Below are 17318 nucleotides of genomic sequence, written 5' to 3' on the forward strand. Positions count from 1 at the left end.
ATTTGGGGCCGGAATAGTCCATCGGGAATAGAACAAGAGAATGAAGGGGCACAGAGGCTTTAGGGCCCAGAGTCCACACTTCTCAGTCATAGAGGGAAACACGGAGGTACAGAGAAATCAAGTGACTTGGTCAAGGACACACAGCTAAGTAGAGCCAAGGCAAATCTAGGTCTCCTCTTCCGCCTCCCCGCGGCCCCCACTCCGGTCCTGCCCAGCTCCGCTCGCTGGACCACACAGCCCCCTCCACACCTCCCACGCTCTGTGTAGCCCCGACTCCATCACTGCTGTGCGACCCTGCCACCTCCCTTATCTGTAAAGTGGGTGGATTACAGTGTCGCCCAGCGCTGTGTTATGAGGTGTAGGTGAGTGAATGCAGTAAAGGCCTCGGAACTGAGCCTGGCACCCAGCCCTATTCCATCTCTGCTCCTATTTCTAACTGGGAAAGAGGGCCACAGCCGATCTAGATTGTAAAAGGAGGACACTTTTCATAGAGCTAGCGCTCCCTCCCTCCTGCCCGTGCTCGTTCCTCAGCATGCTTGGCTGTGGGATGTCTGCCTCTTTGTTGTGGGCCGTGAGTTAGCCTCTCATTGTTGTTTTCTTTAAAGAGAAGAAGAAAACCTGAAACCACAGTCCTTGGAGATGCTACGGGGAGGAGGTGGTTGGTCCCCTCCTCCTGGAGGGAGAAGGTGCCTGTTGGTTGACAGTGTAGGTGGGCACTCTTTCTACCCCAGGACCTGCACACCAGCTCGTTCATTCCTGCGCACTGGTGGCTGAGACCACTGTTAGAGTGGAGGGAGAGGTGGGGAGGATGTGGATGCAGTGAACATTCAGGGATTGAAAATAGAGGAGCTTGAATTGGTCTCAACAGCCAGGAGTGAAGAGACTTGACCTCAGTGGACTTGCTTTGACTAATAGATGATTCTGTCTCCAGTTTTAATTTTTATCAGGAAAAAAAGAAACTGCTTTGGAAGCTCATTGGCTCTATGCTTTTGAATTTTATTAATTTGGGTTGGATTTCGCTTCTCCTCAAATTCCTAGTAAGTTTCCCTGGAATAATTAGGTCTTGTCTCAGCTGAGCTCAGAGCCAAAGGATAGCCACGGAAGGTTCCTCAACCTCTCGGCCTCACTCAGGGTCACACCCCTGGAAGTACAGAACCAAGGAAGCGGCCCTCTGCCTCTGGCATGCTGTGCCTCCACATGTCCTGGTGCTGCTAGCAGCTGGGAGGAGTAGGTGGGTGGAGGCGGGAGAGGGGCTGAGGGGCGCCAGGGGACCCTTGGGGGGCATGCCTCTGCGACCTGCCCTTGTGCAGTCCTTTCTCGCCTGGCTTCCGTAGGTCTGGCCTACGCCCCTGTGCTGGCTATCTTTCTGGACAGAGCACCCCTCAGCTGTCCCTGGAGAGAGAGGGATTGGAGGGAGAAGCTGCCATCCTGTTCAGCCTCCTCTCCATCCACGGAGGTGGCCTGTGCTTGAGAGGCCCCATGCATGAAGGGCTCAAGGACCACTGGGTGAGTGCCAACAGACACATGTGAGATGGAAACCGGCAGGAAACACGTCCCCAGCACCAGGAGAACTCTGAGGGGCCTCAGGGCAAATACAGCCTGATGCTGATAACTGTTGTTTTCTTGAGCTTGCCTGTGCCCCACTGAAGCTTATTTTAGGAACTGACTGGCCCTACCTCCTTCGGCCAGCGTGGCAGATCAGCCAGGGCAGAGGACCCCACGTCCTCGGCATGTACTTGCAGCCCTGTGGAGTCGGGTTTGCAATGCCCTTGTTCTTCTTTCTGAATTTCTGCTTGGAGAGTGGGGGGAGTGTCTCTGGGGGGCCCTGGACAGAGCAGCTCAACCCAGGGACCGCTGACCACTGCTGGTGGGAGGGCAGTGCCCGGGACGGCGGCAGTTGGCGGAGGAGGCAGCCGTGGAGAAAGCGTGCAGCAGCACGGGCTCGGCAGGCCGCAGCGGGCTGGAGGCCCCGGCCCTGGGAAGCCACCGCTAAGCTGGTGATGGTGCTGAGAAGCTGAGAGAGTTGGGGAGAGCATGGATGGAAATAGGGAGCCAGGCTGAGGGCAGCTGTCCCCAGAGGGGAGGAGCCAGGGCTTTTGAAAGGAAGGGATGGGAGGAGAGCAGGAGGGAGAAGGGCCTGGTGCCCGGCTGCGAGGAGCCTGTAGGCTCTGGAGGTGGTGAGGGAGGAGACGGGTCTCTGAGGTTCCTTGACCCACACTGGCTGGGAGCCCGTCCCCCTGCTGCTCTGACTGCACTGAACCCTCTAGCTGGGGGAGGGCAGAGAAGTTAGCGGCCTGCACAGGCCTCCCTACCCCCTTTGGAGTTCCCTCCCCCACTAGCCCTGAGGTCCCTTCCCCCCATCCCGGGGAGTTCTCATGTCTCCTTCCGTACCTGCTTCCAGCCCGGCTCCCGACTTCATTTCCGAACCTGTTTGGAAATAAAGCAAGCGTCCACAGCCAGGGCCTGGCTGGCCAGGGCGGGGTGGGACCGGGGACTGCCGCCTGGAGGGATCTGGGGGAGGGAGCGCCCTCCTCAGTCTTTGGAATTTGTAGAGATTTAGAGACTCCAGGGGGAAGGACCAGAGAGAGAAGTCAAGGCTGCAGATAAGTGGGTGTAGGGGTGAGGTGAGAACACCAACAGGAGAGCATGGGGGGTGTGGGCACCAAGGGGAAGACAGGGAGGGTGAGCAACAGGGGGCCGGAGGTTTGGGATGATGTGTGATGATATGCAAATTATGTGCAAAGCGTTATGCAAAGCAGCACTTGTTAGGGAAGGGGTGTTGGGAGACATGTGTGATCCCACAGGGCAACCTTGAGTCCGGAGGGCCCCACTAGGACCCCTGCTTGGCCCAGAGCCTTTTGCCAGGGCCTGACAGCCTGTGGGCAGCCCTCCTCTTGGAGGGTCAGAGAGTGCCAGGGCTGAGGCTCTCTGACAACCCTGGCAGAGGGGCAAGGTCTGCAGCACATCCTCGGACCCAGGGGCTGCTGGTGCCCCGAACTTCTCTGGATCCCCCTCTGTGCACCCTGCCAGGCTCCCTGCCCTCTGGTCTATGTGAGACCTCTGAGCAGAGCCTGGAGTTCACGACCAGGAGCTGGGCAGTCTGCACCCGGGTTCACAGTGGGGTGAGCCTTTCCCTTCCCTCCTCCTCTTTCTCACTTCCTGCCCACCCCCAGCGCTTCTGCCCAGAGCAGCCCCCGAGCTGTCTCCTTTGTAGCACCTTGGTCCATGTGTCTCCCATATTCCAGGGGAACTGCAGAGGGGCTGACCGCCCGCTCAGTGGTTGGGGCAACTCAGTTGCTTCCCTTTAGCTCAGCATGGGTGCCTCTGGGGGACTTCTGGGTGTCTGGACTGGCTTGCATGTTAACTGGTAGACCAGGTTTCCCAAAACATCTATCTTGGGGGATCTCTGTGCCCTGCCTAAGGTCCTAAACTGCCCCTCAGTGCCTCAGTGGATTACATACTCCCGAGGGCACTCAGGCATGAGACCAGGGCCCACCACGGAAATGCTGAGTGCAGGCAAGCTGAAGCCTTTAGAAGGTGTTGGAGGCATATCATGGCAATTAAATTGGCTTGTTCATGTGGTCACCTTTTCCTAAACACTATCTTAAAGGGCCATCTCCTTGAGCAGCCTTCTAACCCTTAGGCTTCCTGGTACAGGTTGGTACCCTTGCCTCGGGGGAGCTGGGCCAAGGAGGGTCACTCCCCCTGACCTTCCCAAGGCTGTATGGCAAGTGAGCAGGAGCAGTGACCTATCCCCGTGCCCTGACCCACTTGGAGCCTTCACTAAGCATTCTGTCTCCTCAGAACTCTGGAAGACCTTGTTGGGGCCCTGCCCTAGGTGGGGAGGGGGCCTGCTGGCCACCATCCCCTGGCCCCCACCTTGCTCCTTGAGCCGGATGATCTCTGTGTCGGAGCCGAAGCTGTTCCAGGCGGTGCAGTTGTAGATGGTCTGAAAGTCGGCCCGCACGATGTTGCTGATGGTCAGGGTGGAGATGACGCCCTCCTCTGTGCTGACCGTCTCCACCGTGTAGCGTCCCGAGGTCCCCGACTCCAGCACATTTTCCTTCCACGACCAGGCCTACTCGGGGGGGGGGTAGAGTTAGGAGGGGACCCCGCCTTGGCCACCATGCCCCTTTGTGCTCCAGGGTGACACTGCCAGGCTCATGAACATGCTGTGTCCAGCTCTAGCACATGACATGCAAGTTCACGTACATTCCAGCACACACCAAAAATGTGTGTACACACCATATACACCACACCACTAACTCATGTACACACACGTTCACACATGTATACCCATCCTAACACACCACAAACACGTGCTCATACCCCACACCCATAATATATGCTGAGGAAGGCGGGGCAGGCCCCCTCTTCCCTGAGAAGAAAGAAATAAAAAAAAAAAAAATTCAAGGGAAAGGGGCTAGCAGGGGTAACCAAGTCAGCCAGTAATAAATGAACTATATCCCATAGATACAATACAAAGCAAGAATAGCAGGACCTGTATGTAACTATGGCAAGTGATCTAGAAACTCCTTCCCTCTTGTTTACCCCACTGAAACTTTCCCTCCCCTCTCTTTGAGTCCTGGGAAACCTTAAACAAAGAAATCACATGCCCATTGCTTAGATACTGTAGTGTAAAGGTATATAACCTGTAAGAAAATCAACTTTGGGGAGCCTGTCTTTTGGAGCTACAAATCTCACATGCTCCGCTGGCTTTAATAAATCCTACTTTCTTCATCAAGTTGTCTGGGCGTTTTTGTCCTCCTTTGATTCCTGCAAGAATGCCACAACACATGCACACAGCATACCACCACGTACCGCCAACACGTGCACGCACATGTACACACACACAGCACACCACATGTACACACACAGAGGCTGGCCACCCCAGAGGGCATTTCCTTCGAGAAGGGATCCTCATGTGGTCTGCTCTGGAACATCTCTCCAGCAAGCAGGCGCCTGTGGCAGCGACGGGAGTCCCTCAGGCTGGCCTGGGCCAGCACACTGCTGCCATGGTCGCTAGAGGCAGAGGACCAGCCCTCCAGTGGCTGCGTCTGGTGGTGGTTCTCTGTACAAGAGCATGCTCTGAGAGCTGTGTTTGTGACCGCCTGGAACTCCCTCAGTTTCTGAGGAGGATGGTTCAGTTCTCCACAGAGCTGTGTCACACGCACCGCAGGCACCTGTGCAGCCTGTGTGCTCATGCTCTTTGTGAGCACGGCCATGAAGGCAGCCCGGGACCCAGGGCACCAGGAGGGGCGGCTTCTCGGCTCCGCACTGCAGCCATTCTCAGTGGGGGCCTGTCTTGTGCGGTGTAGGATTGGAGCAGCACCCCGGCACTTACTCACAGGAGCCAGCAGCACCCCTCTACTTGTGACAACTAAAAATGTCTGTAGGCAATGTAAAATATCCCCTGGGGACCAGAATCATCCCAGTGAGAACTGCTGGTCTAGAGTTAGATATCTATGAAGAGAAAGCTGGTGTGATTATGATCAAGACTGAATGGGATATTCTACAGTGGGCATGTGTTGCACTTATAATTAAAAAAAAAAAACAACTAGTGATGGGAATGGGAGACACAAGTGTTACTTCTATGTGTGAATTCTTGCAATTTTTGTGCAAATCTTTGAATGAACTAAATTCCTGAGAAAGTGTGTAATAGCAACAATGTTCTAGTAACATCTTGTGTACAGGACGGCACCCTGGGATTGAACAGCCTCAGCACCTCGGGATTGAACAGCCTCAGCACCCCGGGATTGTACAGCCTCAGCACCAGCTCCGGCATGCACGGCCCACGGTGTTCAGCAGGTAGCCTCACACCCTCCCCGGCACTACTGGACCATGGAATGCAGAACCGCATGTTGGGGTTGGCCCAGGAGCATCTTCTAGCAGAACTGTCTTAGGCACGGGGTGTACTAATAATATCAGCTCCCCTCCCCACACACTGGTGCTGCCAAATGTTCACCTTTCTTGGTTATTATGCCTGGGCGTCCACCACTTTAGGGTGGACTGGATTAGAAAGCTCCCTTTCACAAACGCATGTGCCTGGGAGGACTAAGTGTGAATACTCAGGTTGCCTTAGCTGCACTGCCTGGAGATAAAGGTCCTGAGAGAGGGAGGGGGGATGGAATGGCACTTTCAGGGGGAAAACTTGATAAATGAGGCAGCATTCATTTTCCATGGACGGAGGCAGCAAGGGGGACCCTGGGATGTGCAGAAAGGGGGTTGCCCACTAGAAACTTCACTCTGATTAGCATTCTGCCAAGAATTGGCCTTGAACCCAGGAAAGGAAAGAAACTGTGTATCCTCCTTTTCCTTCACTCCTCCCACTGGCTCCTGTGCTCTCAGGACATAGCTCTGTGTTAGAGCCAGCACTGCCAGCTTCCAGCTCCCAGCTCAGCGGCAGAGGCACTGCAGCCTGTGGAGTCTGTCCTCCTGCTGCCTTACCAAGCCAGCAAGCAGGGGTAAGGTCCTGCTGAGGAAAGGACGCAGGGAGTTGTGCACCGACTTCCCCGTGGCACACAGCTGCGAGCAGGGACTGTCTGCTGGGCGCCGTGAGCACTGTGGGCGATGCAGGCGCTGTGGGCACTGCGGGCGCTGTGGGCACTGCGGGTGCTGCGGGCACTGCGGGCGCTGTGGTGCAATCCCCCACCGCCTCCCCGGAGCACTCACTATTCGGTCAGGTGGTGGCGTGCTCCGGATGAAGCACTTGATCTGACCCTTCTCCCCGTGGAGGGCATGCTGGGTCTGGGTGCTGGAGATGATGGGAGGTCCTGTTGGGAAACAGCATCACGTCAGAGATTCCAGAAGGGCAGGCCCCTGCTGAACCCTTCGTGGGTGGGTTCAGATGTTTATTCATTATCTCACTCATTCAGCAGACACTTCCTGAAGGCTCGTGTGTGCAAGGTCAGTGTAAGGCATCAGTCATGAACCTCTTAGGGGTCCTGACCAGATGATTCTAAGTCATAAAAGCCCAGAAGACATTGTAGGGGTTCAAATGTCCCCACAACATATGCTACTCTGCTGTGTGTGTTACTCTGAGCTAAAGGCAACGGAGACCATGTGGGCTCAAGAGAAACTTCTACTTCTTCTTAACTACTTGTCAGAATTTAAATTAGAGATCTTGCTTACAATAAGACATGATTGGAAATTATATTTTTGACCCATTTGTGTGGAAGGGCGACGTGCTAGTTCCTGAACCGCGCTTCCTTGTCCTGCACTGGCCTTGGTCTGCAGCCCCACGCGCCTGACCTCGGCCCCTCTCTCATGGATGTGCAGCTTCTGTATGTATGCATGCAGTTAAGTTTGTTTTCTCTTGTTAATTTGACACAACTCGATTTGATTATTCAACCAGCCAAAAAGAACCAGAGGAGGGAAGTGGGGATGCTTCCCTTTCTCCAGACATAAATAACGATGATAAAAGGTGGCGGGTGTTGGGACCACAGGCACGTAGAGATGAAGTGATAACCGACTTCAGAGGAGAGAGAATGTTTCCACTGGATGGACGAGGAGCGCTTTATGAAGGAGGCGGTCAGCCTGAGAAGGGAGTGGGGGAGCTCTCGGGGAGGAAGAGCTGCAGCTGTGCTCACTGATGGGGTACTGCGCCTTAGCCAGCTGTTCCAGTCCTAGCCATTTTCTCAGATCGCCAGTAGAGGGCACAGTTGCCTAACAAACCCAACGTCCTGGGCAGGGCTGGGCATCTAGGGAAGGAGAGAAAAGGTGCCACGTTCCTCAACCAGTGGGGGGCAGGCGGGCGCAATGAGCAGCGCCCCTTCATGGCCTTTGTCTCACACGTGCCTCAGGAGATCTCAGATAGCCCAGGTGAGACCGTGGCTCCAAAGCTGACCCAACCTCCTCTCACCCAGTCCGTGTGTGCAGGTGTGTGTGAGCACTTGTATGTGCATGTGTCGTATGTCAGGGCCCTGGAGTACCTGTCTCAGTTACTGCATGACACAGCCTACTAGTGAGTCTACTTAAAGTCCAGCAGGGCTTCCTGTCTGTCTTGTATTCACCCGGAAGTCTTCCCTGCGTGATGCCCACCTAGCAGTGAACGGGGAGTGGAGGAGAGGCTAGCTCAGTCACTGGTGCAGCCAACTTCCTGTCTGGGTGGGCAGTGAAGCAAGAGGCAAAGGGGTACGGGCCCTTGTGCCCCCTCCCCAATTCTTGGAGTAAAGGCCAGGGGTTAGGTGGCAGGAAACAGAAGCAAAAGAGGCAGAGACAGGGACCTGAGGACAGGTAAAATTATGCCGGGAACAAAACAAAAAATCACTGCAAACATAATTACTGTTTATTAACCACCTTAATTAAACTGGATTTGCATCTCTATGAGTAGCTCTCAGCCAAGGGGAAAAAAGCTACTGGAGACACTCAGGTGACTTTTTGAGTTTAAAATGCAAATGGCTTGGAGCTGCGAGGCAGATGTGGGGGACCCTCAAGACTGGGACTTCCACACTCAGCTGCCTTTCCGAGAGGGCTGAGACCTCAGCACCAGGAAGGTGCTTTGGCCAAAAGGTGGGAGGGCTGGGTGTTCCGGGAACTGGATGGGGCTTTGTTCACTGCTGCACTGGAAGGGATGAAACCATACCTCTCCCCTTCACTTTCCAGGAGCGAGGGGTCCCCTGGGGGTTCTGAGGCAGATGCATCTGTGTTAAAGGACTTCTTCAAAGGAGCCAAAATCAGAACAGAGCTGGATGGGGTTGGGGTTGCGGGAGTCACAGCATAGCAGTGACACGGCTCATCTTGCCTTCCTGAGGGCCCGGGAGCAAGCCAAAGCAGCCATCTCTGTGCCCTCCGGCCCCCCAAAGAGCAATGGCCAGCAGTACCCCCCACCTGGATCCCCACCATTCTAGATTCCTTCAGAATGCCAGATCCTTCAGCCTAGTCCATGCCCCTTTGCAAAGGGCTGCACCATTCTCCCGTCTGTTCTTCAGATGCCCAGGTGGCTGGCAGGCTTCTCTCCCTGGGCCATGCAATCTACCACCCTGCCTCAGGCGAGAGAGAAACAAACAGCTTCCTTGCTCCACTCCCTTCCCTTAGGCATTCTCTTCCTGGTAACCCAGGGGAGGGTAGTTGGAGGCAAAAAGGGCAATGGAAAGCCAGACTCTGGAGGGTTAAATCCTGGGCAGATGCCAGGGCCCAGGCTGGGGTGTCCCATTCCAAGGGAAATGTCCTCCAAGATGTGCATTCCTGCCTCAAGAAACCACTTCAAATCTCTGCTGGAAAACAATTCCTGTCTAAAGCGACAATGGAATGTCAGTCCCTCCTTCATTCACCTCGGTCACCCCAGGAACAAGGATATGCTGTTGAGATCTTTGGGCTTGGGGACCCTGAAGGCCATGCGTGAGTCCGAGGGTCCCCAGACCTGCTGGTCCTGGGGCAGGTGGACTAGAGCCAGCTGTAGCCATGGGCCAGTACTGTCTAGCACCCTCCCAGCGGGGTGGCCGAGATTTCACCAGGGCCTGGTGCTTGAGCTGAGTGTCAGACACCAGAGCGACAGGAAAAGGCTGCAGCCCGTGTTGCCATGGATATATGGACGGAGGATAAGATGCTGTTATTTTTAGCCCTGCAGTGCCAATTTATTGGTGGCGTCCTAGGGACACACAGGAAAGGCAGGAAGACTCCTGAGTCAGTTCTGCCCAGGTGGTCTGTGAACACTCAGGGGTCTGAGTAGGTAATGCTCCCCTGGGGCGGCCATGCCCATGAGGAGGGGGGAGGGAAGGAAGTGGAGAAGGGAGCTGGCTATGGGGATGCAGAAGGAGGTGGCTAAGGGGCAGCATGCTGGTGAGATTCCTAGGAAAGGGGGAGCGGAGATGAGGCTTTCAGGAGGTGGCTTCCTGGGTCGAGATGAAGCTGGCTGGGCACATTTTAGAACTCAGCAGCCCCTCCCTCGGGCCCTGGCAGACTGTGGGCAGCAGGACCTGCAAAGGGCCACCGTCATGACAGACACGACGCGAGGCACCCGAAGCCCAGCGGGGCAGGAAGCTCAGGAGTGGCACCCAGGCCCTTCCTCAGGTCAGAACTGGGCCCTGACATAGACTTGACAAGGTGCACATCACTGATATGGACTCATAGTTGGAGGTGATGGTAAGAGCCAGAACTAATGACAGTCTCTTGGGTTATTACCTGGGACCAAGCTCAGTGTTTCTCACCCCTTCAAACAAGCACCTTGGGTTCCTGACCATGGCCCAGGCACTTATCACAGCAGAGACTTCAAATTTCTGTCCTGGTGCCATGCCACAACCATCTTGGGTCTGACCTGAGCTGGGTTCTAGCTTCTCCATGACCTTCTACATCCCATCAGCCAGGCCCGGTCTCAGCCCCATCCCCTAAATGCTTCAGGTGACTGTCATCTAGTAGCTCACACTGTATTCTTGGAGAGATGAAAACACACTCCTGCTGCAATGATTTTATTATATATGATAAGACACCTTCTCTCCCCTTAATGGGACCCCTGAACACTTGGTCTTGTGGGCATTGTGACAGGTGTTCCTAGTTGAGTGGCTCTAGTGCAGCGGTTCTCAACCTGTGGGTCGCGACCCTGGCGGGGTCGCCTAAAGCCATTGGAAAATACATAATGCATATCAGGTATTTACATTCCGAATCATAACTGTAGCAAAATTACAGTTATGAAGTAGCCACCAAAATTATTTTTTGGTTTGGGGTCACCGCAACATGAGGAACTGTATTGCGGGGTCACGGCATTAGAAAGGTTGAGAACCACTGCTCTAGTGCAATGGGAAGAAGTTGATCAGGAGTCCAGGGATTTCTCCTTAAATTCCTGCCAGGGCCAAGGTCAAGTTTAAAGGGTGGGTATGGCTTTGGCTGCCCAGTGACCCTCTAGCTCCTATTTCCTGGCCAGGATAAATTCATCAGCTACCACTCTTAGTGCTGAGAACCCTTAGAAGATACGGAAGAAGGCAGGTGACCAGAAACCACCCAGGCCCTTCCTCAGGTCAGAACTGGGCCCTGACATAGACTTGACAAGGTGCACATCACTGTCATGGACCCATAGTTGGAGGTGATGGTAAGGGCCAGAACTGATGACAGCCTCTTGGGTTATTGCCTGGGACCAAACCGCCTTGGGTCCCTCTCCTCTCCCTCCCTTCCCCCACCTGCCCTGGCAGGAGTGGGAGGTCTTACCATTGACAGTCAGGGTCACCTCTCGTTCCCCGGCCCCCACCCGGGGCACCACCGCTCTGCACACATACTTCCCAGCATCCTCCTGGCGGACGGCTTTGAGGGTCAGGGTCTTTTCATTGCTCAGGACCTAGGAGAATCAGGGAAAACCAGACACAGAGAGTGGGGGTGGGCTCTCTCTAGAGAGAGTCTGAAAGACAGGCCTGGTGGAAAGTGACATGTCTCCAGCATCTCAGTAAGAACGAGGGCTGGGGAAGGGGACACATTTATCACACAGCATCCACCGTGGGAGAGCCTGCGACACAGAGGGAGGACTCTGCGTCTGCTGCAGCCCTGGGGGTCAGAGCATGGGGAGGAGCAGTGTGGAGGAGGGGGACTCCCTGGCTGCACCCTGAAGCGTTCTCGTGCAGGGAGGGGCTGTCTACCCACCTGTACTAGGCTGGCCGCAGGTGAAATGACCCTACTTTTTTGAGTGTCCCCAGACCTGTCTTTTCTGAGTCATTTTTCAGTATCCCTTTGGGGTGTGGTTTGGGGTGAAGAAAAACAAACAGACCATGGCACTGGCTAGCTCGGAGCTGGAATCCTGGCTCCAGTGGTGACTCCCGTGTGGCGGTGGACAGTCATGTATCATCTCTGATGCCTCCTGTCCTTTACAGTCGGGCAGTGAGCTCACAAGGCCGTGCAGCGTCTGGCACAGAACTGGCCGCACAGAGGCTGCTTTTCTCCTGCCTCCCCCTCCCTTCCTGCCCAGTGCTCTCACTGGTCCTCCTGAGACAAACTCTTGTGCACACTGAAGAACACACATGCTTTAAAAGGGGGACACAGAAGAGAGCAAGGCTTAACCCCAAAGCCACTATATGGGAAAAAGTAGAAAAGCCTTCCTAGTGACTTTTCACTCCCAGAGTACTGGTGGCCGCCCACTTTTCTTGTCAGGTTCAGGACAGGAAAATCCGCAGTGGCGGTGTGTGCTCAGGGCCGGGGAGGTACATGTGGGTCCTTGGGGTCCCCTCTGCTCTTTCTGGAGCCCTTCTTCCTTTAGCTCACTGGAGTGACAGAGGCCCCGGAAGGCAGCTGTCCAGGGCCCACGGTTCCCCTGGCCCCTGCCTGAGACACTCCAGGGTCTGAGCACTGGACTCACCACGCCGGAGCCCCGTTTCATCCAGACAATGGTCAGGGACGGGTTTCCGGTCCACGCGCAGCTGAAGATGGCATCAGAGCCTAGATCCACGAGCAGGGACTGGGGTTCCGTTGTCATCCGGGGCCCAACTGTGACGGGTGGAAGGACAAGACAGGCCTCTGGTGGGCTGGGAGCTCTGGGGTCTCTGCTCTGGCCCCCTTCCCCCACTCCGGTGCCGGTGCCACCTCAGTGCCCTCCAGCCCACTCCCTGACATTTTAGTCCTCTGCCCATCTGGGCCTCGGGTCAGGAAGTAAGGAAAAGACCTCTCCCGCTGAGCCCAGCCTCCGTTGGGCCTGCGGGAACCGGCAGCACCAGCCTGGGAACAAGGTCCTCGCCCCCTCTGTGCCAGGATGCCCTCAGGGCTCTCCCCCCTTTCCTCTAGCCTGGTCCCAGGAGGCCCCCTCACCCAGAGCTGCCGTCCTTCTTGGGCCTAGGCAGAGGCAGACTTAACGGCGGGTGCACCAGGCGCTCACCCTGGGCCCTGACTTCTGAAGGGCCCCCTAAAATCCCAGCTTTACACTTTTTTTCTAATGACACCAAGTTTGGTTTCATATGGGCAATTTTAACATTAACAGTACATAATATTTTTTATTTATTTAAAAATATGGTTAACACGTGTTTTTATTTTCCCTATCTCTCTCTTTTTTTAAGGGGCCCAATATTTTCTTCTGCGCCCAGGACCTCAACCGACCTTAATCCGCCTCTGGGCACTTCCAACCTTTTCTCAACACCACCTGTTTCCCGCCTCTCTGCTCGGAGATTAGCGGAGGCCTCTCCTGCCAGAGCCTCCTGCAGACCAAGCCTGGTCCCCAGAGGGAGTATAATAATGAAGGGAGGGTGAGCGGAGAGCTGCTTTCAGGGAGCAAAAGAGTGAAGTCTGGGGCCAAGAGCCTGGTTTAGTCCCTTAATGTAGAAAGGGGGCATAGCACTCTGTGTTGAGGCTGTCGAGGGAGAGGGGAGGGTCGAGTGTAAAGAAAGTGTGAGAAAGTGCTTTTAAAACTGTCAAGGGCAGCCAGACGCATGGTGGCACAGTGTATAAAGCAATGACCAGAAATGCTGAGGTTGCCGGTTCGAAACCCTGGGTTTGCCCAGTCAAGGCACATAGGAGAAGCAACTACTACAAGTTGATACTTCCTGTTCCTTCTTCCCTCTTTCTTTCTTTCTCCTCTCTCTAAAATCAATAAATAAAATCTTTTAAAACTGTAAAGGGCAGTAGATGAGCAAATGTTTATTGCTGTGAGTACACTCAGCTAGGTGACCATCGGCTGGGCGGCCTCTGCCAGGCCACCAGGGAGGAGGGGGATGTCCGTGAGCCCTGAGTGGGAGGAGCAGGCTGGGTGGACAGGCAGTGGATGTGCTCAGGGCCTGGTCTCATTCTGCCACCTCCTTACTGTGTGACCTTGGCCTCTGCCCCTCCATCTGGGTAAAGGGCACATTACTGCCTTCCTGTGCTGTTACAAGGGTCAGCACACGAGGAGGTTCTTTGCAAAGGGCACAGGACCATGAGCCTGTGAGGCACTGTCATGTTGTGTGCAGTGACCAGCAGGGGTTCCCCTGGCCTTGAGCCGAGACACCCCAGTGCCCACTCTCCCAGGGAAGCCCCCACACAGCAGCACTCACAGTAGACGTCGACCGTGCGGCTGATGTTGGTGCTGCCCAAGGCGTTGGTCACCTCGCAGGAGACGGGCTCGGAGAAGTATGTGTAGTCCACCGTGGTTCGGTACACTTCTCCTGAGGCTTCCTTGATGGTCTGGCCCCGCTTGGCCCACCTGCAATACAGCCCCAAAGGCTGCTGTGGCCTCTGATGGCAAGGACATCCCTCCGGCCTGGGAGGGACTTTTCTCTGGGAGCTGGACGCGTCTGTCCCACAGAAAAAGGAGCCTGGCCTGGGCCAGCGTGGGGCAGCCCACTGTGGGGTCCCTGCAGGGAAACCTTCACACGGGTTACTTTCAGGGCTGGGAGCAGTTGGTGATGGAGGTGGTGGGCTTCGGTCTCAGGGTCACCAGGTGTTCAGTGGCTCTGGACAAGTAGATATTCTGGAAGGAGGTGGGTTGACTGTTCAGTTGGTCAGCCCATCTGGTTAGCTAGGTGATGGTAACACAACTGTCAGTCCTCAAGCAGCTTGGTCCTCCTGCTCTGAACTGCCAGGGACCCTGTCCTGAGCCATGTTGGAGAAGGAGGAGGTGAAGTCTGTGACCTCAGAGGCCAAGGCCTAATGGCATGTGTCCACACATGCATGTGTGCCTGCACACACACACACACACACACACACACACACGCAGAACGACATGTGCCCACACACATGTGCATGCTTGCGCGCACACAGAATGAAGTGTCCGCACACATGTGCATGCCTGCATACACACATAGAATGACATGTCTCCACGCTTACATGTGTGTTTGCATGTACACACACAGAATGATATATATCCACACATGCATGTGCCCACACAATGCACATGCACACACAGAATGACACACATCCACACACATGTGCATGCCTGCACTTACACACGCAGGATGATGTGTCCACATGTGTGCGCGTGCCTATGCACATGGACACAAAAATGATATGTATCCACACACGTGTGCATGCCTGCATGCACACACATGCAGAGGTGATGCTCCAGGGAGCTTGGTTCCCAGATGAGGTGAGAAGCTGATGCAGAGGAGTTAGCGGGGCGTGTGTGTATGTGAGTGTGTGTAGGTGTTCCTGACTGCCCTCCCACTCAGCGGGTTCTTAGCGCTGCGGTACTGACTCTGTCCCCAGATAGCTCCCCTCACAGTTGGCCTTCTCTTCCTTTCACCCACCCCCAGATATGGCACTTTCTCCTTTTTCCGTCCACTTCCCACCCTCCCACCTGGCTTTGCTCCTCCGAGGCCGGGCTCCACCCGCCCTGGTTTGGTCAGGGAGTCAGGAAGAGGCTGTGCTGGCTTCTTTCACCAGCCAGGTGACCAGGCCAGCAGAGCCGACAGACTGGAGAGACCAGAAGGCCTCGGGCCTGTCTTGGTCCTGGCCCTGGGACAAATATCACTGCACTGGACCAGTGTGGGCAGCTGCTAGTGGGGGCAGGCAGTGTGGGCAGCCCCACGGTGAGTGGGAGCGCGCCTGTGCTGCTGAGGCTGCTCCTGACAGGTCTCCGAGGAGAGGGCTCGGAGCTTCCCTGGTTTTATCCCATTTGGACAACACTCACTTTTTAAAAGCACAATACTTCCAGCTCTTTGTGTTTACCAGTGCTGGAGAGGTTCTCTGGTCCCCACAATTGTTACCCTGTGACCATGGCTTCCTCCACTTCCTCTCACTCTCGAAGCCTTCCCGGAGCCAGAGCCTTGAGGCCGGTCTCTGCCCCCCCTCCATCAGTTCCCTGCCCGTTCGTTCGTCCAGCGAGACCGCCCTCTCTAAGCGTCACAAATAGCTCCCGGGCTGGCACCATGTGGTTATTATTGTGAATTAATATCGGGTAATTATTAAGAACACGATTAATAATAACAATTACAGTTTAACAACAGAGCAAAGCATGCTCCCTAAGAGCTTGAGGAGCTTCCCAACAAACTATTATGAGTTATTCATGAATCACTTCAATTTCTAACCTTAATTTAATGACCAGATTTAATCACCTCGGCCCCTGCCAGAGGCAAATGAATTCAGTCCCAGAGACACGGTTGGGGATTGGTGTGTCCAACCCCCACTGATTCCACCCTGCTGAAGGGAGAGGGTCACAGGGAGGGTGCCAGGCAGCCTGCTGGGCCAGAGGGGGCAGGGCCAGCCCCTCCTGCTCTGCCCAGGCTGCTGCTCCTGGCCACTGGCGGAGCAGCTCTGGGACTGTGGGTGGGCTTGGGCTCAGGCAAGCTGGTTCTGATGGGCAGTCCTCTTCCATCACTGGAGGGGCTCTTGGAGAAGAAGGGGTTTTCTCCTCACTGCCCGGGGTCCCTCACAGTGTAAGTTGTGGAGAGTGAAGCTGTATCTCTTCTCTCTGAGGCATTCAGGAGAACGCGAGGGCTTCCAAACAAGCCTGGAACCCAGAGAGAGAGCTGGGGGACTAAACGTTTGTGCCCCAGCAGTGCTGTCTGAGCCTGGCCATCCGTGCAGGGTCTTCCCTCAGCCCCCAAGCCTGTCCATCCCTTGAGGGAGAGGGAGGAGCAGGAGGCCTTCTTAGACTGTCCTTTCCCGGGGTCACAGCAGGAGTCGGCAGTGGCGCTGACTCTTTTGGGGACACCTGGAGAGTCTCCTGGTCACATCTCACTCAGCCAATCTTCTTCTTCCCCGTCTTTATTCTCCTCCCACACCAATAATCCTTCTTGTAGGACCCCTTCCAGAACCTCACCGCTCCTCCAAGCAGCTGGCCACAGGGCAAGGCTAAACCGGAGGGCAGAACCCCTGCCCTCGGCTCCTCTCTCTCCTCCTCTGTTCTTTGGCTTAGCTAGCTAGCTTCCTCCTCTTCTCTCTTCTCTTGTCCCCTCCTCCTCCACCTCCTACCTGCTTCCCGCCTCTCCCAGCCTCTCAGAACAGGGTTGATAAGCCTTTCTTAATCAATGAGACCCGAGCAAATGCAATAGGATGAATTAGTTGCATCACAGAATCAGAGGCCTGGTGTGTCACAACCCACTGGCTGTTCCCAAGTAGCCCCAAGTTTCATGTTGGGCAGCAGTCCCCTCCGTGTACCTGCAGGGGCTCTGAGGGGGCCTCAGAGGAGAAGCAGGTGGGGAGATGTAGTTCATGCTGCACTGGGGCCTGTCCTCACGCAGGCTCCTGGTTCCGAGGGCTGGCCACCGTGACAGCTGAGCCTGGCTGGCTGTGCTCCCATGCCTACTCATGCCCCTTTCTGGGAGCTGGCACAGAGGAGGGCATATCTCTAATTTCCAAGATCACAGCCTTTATGTAAATCAGGGAGGAAGCAACAGAGAGGAATGGGAGAAAAGACACAAGATCCCTGTCGTCTTGTCATAGTCAGCTGGGAAAAATCAGTGTGCTGTGTGATGAGATTTGCTTAAGGCTTTCCTCTT

The 17318-nt window shown here is 55.3% G+C and overlaps 1 protein-coding gene across 2 annotated transcripts in view; it reads right to left on the bottom strand.

The window, feature by feature from the left end:
- The window catches only part of KIRREL3 (kirre like nephrin family adhesion molecule 3), a 547821-nt gene that overhangs the window by 7916 nt on the left and 522587 nt on the right, over nt 1–17318 (bottom strand). The window contains exons 8-13 of one of the 2 annotated variants that reach the window (XM_066259699.1): nt 13935–14083; nt 12275–12402; nt 11140–11266; nt 6673–6773; nt 3880–4078; nt 2392–2427 (exon numbers count right to left, since the gene is read on the bottom strand). In XM_066259699.1, coding sequence (XP_066115796.1) covers nt 2392–2427; nt 3880–4078; nt 6673–6773; nt 11140–11266; nt 12275–12402; nt 13935–14083 — 740 coding nt within the window. The remainder of the gene's footprint in view (nt 1–2391; nt 2428–3879; nt 4079–6672; nt 6774–11139; nt 11267–12274; nt 12403–13934; nt 14084–17318) is intronic. The other variant, XM_066259700.1, reaches the window with a different exon arrangement.

Source organism: Saccopteryx bilineata, chromosome 2, assembly GCF_036850765.1.
Source record: "Saccopteryx bilineata isolate mSacBil1 chromosome 2, mSacBil1_pri_phased_curated, whole genome shotgun sequence".
In the NCBI taxonomy this organism is placed as follows: domain Eukaryota; kingdom Metazoa; phylum Chordata; class Mammalia; order Chiroptera; family Emballonuridae; genus Saccopteryx; species Saccopteryx bilineata.